Below are 7,650 nucleotides of genomic sequence, written 5' to 3' on the forward strand. Positions count from 1 at the left end.
AAGGAAAGCAGGGGAAACAGGGGGTGGGCTCGGTTTCTAGGTTGAGCCTTGCCCCAAGCTTGGATCCAACCAAGGACTCGGGCTGGGCTCGGTGTGGCTGTCGAGCCTGACCCGGACCATGGCAAGGGACCAAGCCTAGGCTCGGTCCTTCCCCAACGCTGGACTGGGCTCGGTTTAGATCCAGCCCAGCAACAAGAGGGCAGAGGCGTCGCCCTTGCCAGCTGACCGTTGCCCCTGCCTGCAGGCCTGATAGCCAAAAGGAGGGTAGGGGCTGCGCCCCTACCCGCTGGCCGGAAAAGGAAAAATGGGGAGGGCAGGGGTTGCACCCCTGCCCACCGACCTGTCAGAGAGAGGGAGGGCAGGGGTCGTGCCCTTGCCCGCCGTCTGAAAAAAAGATAGAGGGTAGGGGCTGCACCCCTGTCCGCCGATTAGATAGAGAGAAGGAGGGAAGGGGTCGTGCCCCTGCCTGTCGGTCTTGAAAAGAGAGGGAGGGTAGGGGCTGCGCCCCTGCCTGCCGGACAGAAACCCAAGAAGGCAGGGGTGGCACCCCTGCCCTCACGGTGGTCAGGAAGAGCTGCCAGTCGGTCGGAAAAACATGCGACGACAAGAGGGGCAATGCCACCTGTCGGCCGACGAGAGAGAGAGAGAGAGAGAGAGAGAGAGAGAGAGAGAGAGAGAGAGAGAGAGAGAGAGAGAGAGAGAGAGAGAGACGCCCTCCTGCGGTGTTAAAAAGAAAGAGGGCAGGAGGGCGTTGCCCTCCTGCCGTGCCTTAACAAGGAGGCAGGAGAGCTGGCGCCCTCCTGCCGACGTCAATCCGAGAGAAGGGAAGAGTAGGGGAAAGAGCAGGGAGGCATACCTGGGAGTTCAGGTTCCGCCGGCGTCGAGCAGGGCCTCCGGCGAAGGGGGCTCAGGTCGTTCCCTACGTAGAGAGGGTCTCTGCATTTTTCAACAGAGAAGGGGAGATAGGATGAGGGGTTGCACAAGGGAGACGTCAAGCGAGGGATGTGAGTCGGGGGAGAGAGGGAGCAGAGCAGGGAGGGTGGCCGGCGCATGGAGCAGCTCCGACTGCAGCGGTGGTTGGAGGTCGCGCAGAGAGAGGGAGGAGTCAGGGCAGACTCGGGGTCACGTCCCTTTTTTGTAAAAGAAAACCCCCTGCGGGGGGTTTAAATAGGATACAAGGGGTGAGGGTTTGGGTCCAAATTCGGGTTGGATCCGATCGGATCCAAAACGATTTTTTTTTTTGAAAAAGAAACCCAGATTTTACATAGGGGCAGGAGGACCGCCCCTTCTGCGAACTGAGAGGAGGAAGGGCAGGAGGGTGTGCCCTCCAGCCTGCCAATCATAGAAGAGGTAGGGACAGGAGGGTGCACCCTCCTGCCAAAAACGGAGAGACGAGAGAGAAGCGTAGAGAGTAGCAACCGCTCGGCTGCTGCTGCTCTCGGCGAAGCAGAGGGAGCAGGAAGGGGCTGTGCCCCTCCTCTACTAAAAGAAGAAACAGGGAGACAAGAGGGCAGGCGGGCGCTGCCCTCCTGCGGTGGGTTAACAGGGAGGCGAGAGAGGAGGGAGGAGGGAGGAGGGGCGATGCCCCTCCTCTGCCGTGGTTTACCGGAAACAAAGAGAGGGTAGGAGGGTCGCCCCTCTTGCCAGCGTAACCAAAGAGAGAGGGGGGGGGGGGGAGAGAAAAGCAGGGAGAAGAGAGGGAGGGTGCATACCTGTGGGAGGCGGCGCCTCCGGCGAAGCTCCGCTGTGAGGAAGATAACAAAAGGGAGAGAGAGAGTGGTCGACGAGGGGTGGGCCTCCGGCTGTGCTCGGTTCCTCTGATGGAGCTCGACTCAGGGGAGGCTCGGGCTGGGGCCTCAAGTGGCGTCCAACGCAGGTGGGGAGCAAAACAATGCCCAAAGAGGGAGGGGGTCGAGCCAGACCTCCAGCGAAGGGGGGTGAGTCGAGAGAGAGGGGGCAGGAGTCGGTAGGGGATCCTGACAGTGGCTCTGTCGAGAGGGGATCTCGGGGGGGGGGGTGGCGGGGGTGAGAGGGAGGAGCGCAGGGAAAGGGTTTTCCCTTTTTGCGTAAAAGGGGAAACCCACCCTCTGCGTGTTTAAAAAGAAACACGGGGGGGGGGGGGGGGGGGCTGTGTCGGGTTTGATTCGGTTCGGATCCATCCAACCTGGATCTGAAATCGATTTTTTTTTTAAATACGAGTGTTACACTATACCTTTATGGTTCCTCCCCTACCATATCTTGTACTCTTGCGCTTCTTCTGCACCACTAAGGTATAATTCTACCTTTCTCTGGTGTAGTTACACTATTACTGCTACCATACAAGACTCCTTTCTCATGAAAGGGTAATCGCCCAACTTTTCTGTCAAGTCTGCTCTGCAGAATGAACTCTGCACCAAGGAGTTGATTATAGTCTAAACAAAATGTCATATGCTTCTGAATGCCCACCAGAAAAATAGAAACCTCCTTGGATATATGAGAACTTGTCAGTGATTTATATAAAAGCACTTCTGAACATCCTTGTCTATGGATCATTTTACCACAAATTCTAATAATCAGGACTTTATGCTAGGGAAATATATGATCTTTGTTTTTCAATATTATGTTACTATAGTTTATATGTAGCAGGAACGACTTTGCTCTTTGTGACAAATAAATTGCTTCATCATCATATACTTACAAATCCTTTTCCAATGGGATCTTGCACTCTGCATGTACGTGCTAATCCAACTGCTTCCTTCTACTTTGAGAAGGCCATGTTGTTAAGCAGATCAAAATCTAGTGACCTCTTACCATAGTGAAAAGGTTGCATAAAAAAGTTAATGTTCTTAACCTCACAATGCTTTAGCCGACAGCCAAATCATTTGATGTTTTAGGTCGTACCACATTGACTAAGCTGTTTTTGCATGCTTATATCTGTTTTATCATGTTTAGCCTCCTGAAAGTTACAGTGAACGTGGCTATTATTGCTCAATGAATCAGAAAAACATCCTGTTTGTTACGGCTTCATATTTGGTAGATGAATGAAGGTAATAGATCTCTGGAGGAAACAAACATTGAGAAAAATTACCTGGAAATTTTTTAGATAAGGAGTAATTTCCACATGATCAGGCTATCTTCATATTGTAATGGTTTGATGTTTTGGAATTTAGGCTTATGTAAACATGCCTACGATATCAATCCTGCATCTATTATTTGTTTTATTAAAATAAACTACAATTTTCACATGATTGTTATTATTTGTTTCTTTTTTTTATACCATGGCATGATTATAGATGCTTGTGTTGGAGTTCTGTTCTTGGGGGTCTATGACCATTTTGGAGTTGCTCTTTTACAGATTTATTTCTGTGGTTGGCTAAGAACTCCTGACTTGGGAAGGTTCCTCATTGAAGAGAAGCACATCCCAGAAGATAAGGTGTTTTTTCGTACTCCCAATGGACTTAATACTCGGGGTGCTTTCTCCAGAGTACACACTACAAAGTTTGACTTTTCTCATATTGAAAGATATGATCAATCAGCCGTTGATGAGTTTGCTAAAGATCTGCCATACATGCACTTAATTGGTAATGATGGTGCTAAAGATCAGAATATTGCCTTCTACGCAGATGAAGCTAGTAAACTTTTGCATTCCAGTGATCTTACTTACAGTGAACCACTGGAGCATAGTTATTCATTGATATCTGCAGACAAAGTGTATTATATAGCTGATCCTCCAGACAATGGCGGTGACAATATACCTAGACCTATAGGTGTTCCGTCTGAGTCTGGAAATGCTCTGATGAATGAACTGAAAAGTCAAAATATATCTGAACGTATAGAATTGCCTTCTGAGCCTGGAAACACTCTGATAAATGAATTGACAAGCCAAAATAGTCCTGCAGAACCAGAAACGTTTTCATCTATACAGTTACAGTCTAGTGGTTCCAGTGGGTCTGAGCCTCCAAATCTTACTTCTGTGCATATTCAGGATGGTGAAAAGATGTTATCTGAAACTATGGGTTCTGAGTCCCTTTCTGTCACTAAAGCTTCACCTGAAGCCATAAGTGATGCATTACATGGTTTTAATGAAAATGTTCAAGTTTTCTATTCTGGGGTTAGTGAGTCTATAGATACTTCAATTAATAAGTTCAATAGTACTCTAAAAGGTTCTTATGACCAAATTACTTCTTCATTTACAAATTCAGTCCAGAATGCAACCGAATCTTTAGTTTCCTCAGTTGATAAGGCGGGAGAACAAGCCAGTGGTACATTGGCAAATCTTTCAGGTGGACTTAGAGAAACTACATTAAAGGCAGGTGCCTTGGCTATTAATTTCCTGAGAAAAGGAATTTTTGTTGTGGAAAAAGCTGCAGGAAATGTTGGTGACTTTCTCTTTAATTCTTATGGATCTATCAAGAATGTACTACCTTCAGAGGGTCAAACTGCTCTAACTTCATCTGAAGAGAGTGCCAAAGAGATCCTTAGGCCTATTGGAGTTGCCTTCCAACAGGTACTCTGACACATCTTATTTTTACTTGAATTGAACTCCAAAAGGTTGATTTGCTATCAATTCTCATGTTGGAAACTGGAGGAAGATTTGCTTATAAAGAAACACTTGGGAATAAATACTGTGAAGCAGGTATATTTGGCCATTGAAGGGCTTGAAAGAGATCTTAGTTTAGATCCCAATGATCCAATTATTCCTTTTCTACTACTTGTAGGCAGTACTGCCTCAATAGGGTATGACTCTCTCTTCCATTTTCAAATTTTCTTGGAACTCTTTATAGGTTACTTTGGACCGCAGCATTCAGTCATATGTCTTACTAGATCTTCTGACAGGATTTCATATTGGCTATTTAATTATAGAGGGTATTCTGGAGACCTGTCTCCTAAATTAGCTCTGGAGCAGCTCACAGAGGAAGGAGCCGTGCTTATCGATGTCAGGCCTGAGGCAAGCAACTGTAGTTCCAGTAGCCTTTCTTTTATGATTGTGGCCAATTGACACTAAAAAGCAAACCAATATTTATGCCTTTGCAGTCTTACTTTTTGAGTACAAGGTTTTAGAGCATTCTTATCTTGAAGAAATTAATGAAGAATTTTTTTTGGGGTTATTTAAATTGTAATATCTAATTGCTATTGTTCTGTGAAGAATACTGATGGTATGGTAGCTTGAGTGTCTGCTCTAGAAACTGTCCATATTGCTAATGATGGCTCAAGATTTTTTGTTTCATAATTAAAATACAAACTTTTATGGTGGTTGACATTATGGTGAAGGATCTGAGGGCAAGGGATGGTGTTCCTAATCTACGACGAGGAGCAAGGTTTAGATATGCTAGTCTGGATCTACCCAAGGTTGGTACAAAACTCTTCTATTTCTTTGGGTTTTTGCTAGTCATTCTGTGGACAAATTTTGCTACTCATTTTATGTAAAAGAAGCAAAAAAAATTTCTTTGATTGCTTCAGATTAGGTTTTCCTAAAAGTTACACTGCATATATTTTGATCAAAGCAGTTGGGGCATTTGTACATTCAGATGCCTTTACATGTCAGATAACATAATCAGTCACGGATAAACAATTGTGAATGCATGGGGAGCTTCATTTCTTATTTTAAATCAAACATCAGCTTTTATAGCTATTATTCATTAGCCCACTGCTTTCACATTCCTGATATCCAATTATAAGTTTAACTACTGGAATTTGTCCATGTCATTCTTTTTCGATAGTTTTGTTCATTAGCCCACTGCTTTCACATTCCCGAGTGTCTATCTCATTTCATGCTTGTAGTTAGAATGCACTTTGTTTACTGAGAAATTTTGGTGCACAAGATATTTTTGGACAACTGCAGCAAGTCAAGAATTTATTTGTGAAAATTCCATTCAGGGGACAACCTTTTGCCCCTCACACATTTCTAAAATTCCAAATATGGGCCAAACTTCTTCAGGAAACTGTTAAATAGGGATCTCAGGTCAACACCCATCATATTGGAAAACATGAGTTCTTTTTGGTTTCTTATATTGTCCTTCGAAAACTGAAAAGTACTTATCCTCATAAAAAAACAGTAAACAGTGTGAAATTTTAATGATGAAGGGTACTGTTGTAATTTGACTTATGATTTAACCTGAGTTAAAGGACAGTAATAAATGCAAGCCCTTGTTTGACAGTTTTCAAGAAAAGTTTGGCCCATATTTAAAATTTCAGAAAGTGTGGCCCATATTTGGAATTAAGGGTAAAAGGTTGGCCTCTAAATGGAATTTTCCCAATTTATTTTGGCTTGAAATTGGGTTTCTTTGAAGTTTGAGGGCTGCACCTTTACTAAGCATTTGTTTTTTCGAGATCGAAATCCTCTAAGTCATCCCTAGAATATATTTTACTCTAGAAGTATGTATTTTTTAGGAAATAGTGATTAACATATCTTTTTGGCATTGACATCAGCTAGATGATTCAGTGAGGAAGTTACTCAAGAAGGATATTGATGAGGTTTTGCTTGCAACCATCATACGGAACCTGAAAATTGTCAACGTATGAAGCAGAAGCATTCTGTAAATCAAGTGCATGGTCCAACTGTTCTATGTTTTGAATAACTATTTGGATTCTGTTCTCCTCTTTTCAGGATAGCTCCAAAGTCATAATTATGGATGCAAATGGTTCTCAATCCAAGAGAATTGCAAGATCCTTAAGAAAACTTGGTATTAGGGCAAGTATATCCGGGAACATCGCAAATAAACTTCACTGAATATTATTGATATATGTTATATTTTCAACTCTTGAAACTTTAAATGTGGAGTAAGTTGGTTGCCATGTTTTTATTGATACAGAGGACATACCTCCTCCAAGGAGGTTTTGGATCTTGGGTAGCAAATGGTCTCCGTGTCAAAGAGCTAAAGCCCGAGACTGCATTGACAATCTTGAATGAGGTTTGAATGGATATTGAATTGATTTAGAAAAACTTGTTTCTCATACATTGAATGTTTATTAGAAGCTTATTAGAAGCATAGTTATTGACAAGATTGTCACGAAATGGTGTGGATTCCAATGCACTCCATGATGATTTCCAAGACTCAAAACATGATATATTTAAACAACAAACTTAAGAATTAAAATACACATATCTAAATGTAAATAAATCATTTTATTCATAATAGACATTAAAAGAAATACAAAATAAAATTACATTCAAGCCTCATCACTATAATGCACTAAAAAAAAAAATACACGACCCTAATACTAACCATCACTCTCGCAACCTTACACATTCACACACACTATTTATAGAGGAGAAAGGAAGGAAGAAGTAAAGGAGAGAAGGAGAGAAAGTCCTCTTAAAAGCCAAAAAGGAGAAGCCTCCAAATGGCTAGAATTCTAGCCGTTGGGAGCTAGTCAAATAAATTTGATTAGGTCCCAACGGCTAGAATTTCTAGCTATTGGGACTAAGTCAACTTGTTTGACTTAGTCTCCAATATATATATATATATTGTAAATATATATAATATATACATATTGTATGTATATAAAGATATATATACATATACATGTGAACATATATGTATATACTATACTATATACATAAATTTGTATATGTACAAATAACAATATACATATATACGTATGTATATACATATATATACAAAAAGGATACATTTAATCTTAACACCCTCTCTCAAACTTACAGTGACT

General features: G+C 42.5%; 1 protein-coding gene across 9 annotated transcripts in view; it reads left to right on the plus strand.

Annotated features, from left to right (window-relative positions):
- The window catches only part of LOC149829887 (Rhodanese/Cell cycle control phosphatase superfamily protein), a 114,318-nt gene that overhangs the window by 21,093 nt on the left and 85,575 nt on the right, over positions 1–7,650 (plus strand). For 4 of the 9 annotated variants that reach the window (XM_090016139.1, XM_090016144.1, XM_090016143.1 and 1 more), the window contains exons 2-8: positions 3,335–4,486; positions 4,613–4,716; positions 4,816–4,927; positions 5,251–5,328; positions 6,409–6,495; positions 6,587–6,670; positions 6,792–6,890. In XM_090016139.1, the coding sequence (XP_089872265.1) occupies positions 3,335–4,486; positions 4,613–4,716; positions 4,816–4,927; positions 5,251–5,328; positions 6,409–6,495; positions 6,587–6,670; positions 6,792–6,890 (1,716 nt within the window). The remainder of the gene's footprint in view (positions 1–3,334; positions 4,487–4,612; positions 4,717–4,815; positions 4,928–5,250; positions 5,329–6,408; positions 6,496–6,586; positions 6,671–6,791; positions 6,891–7,650) is intronic. The other 5 variants (XM_090016140.1, XM_090016145.1, XM_090016141.1 and 2 more) reach the window with 4 other exon arrangements.

The sequence above is a fragment of the Nuphar pumila genome, chromosome 8 (genome assembly GCF_984573655.1).
Source record: "Nuphar pumila chromosome 8, dmNupPumi1.hap1.1, whole genome shotgun sequence".
In the NCBI taxonomy this organism is placed as follows: domain Eukaryota; kingdom Viridiplantae; phylum Streptophyta; class Magnoliopsida; order Nymphaeales; family Nymphaeaceae; genus Nuphar; species Nuphar pumila.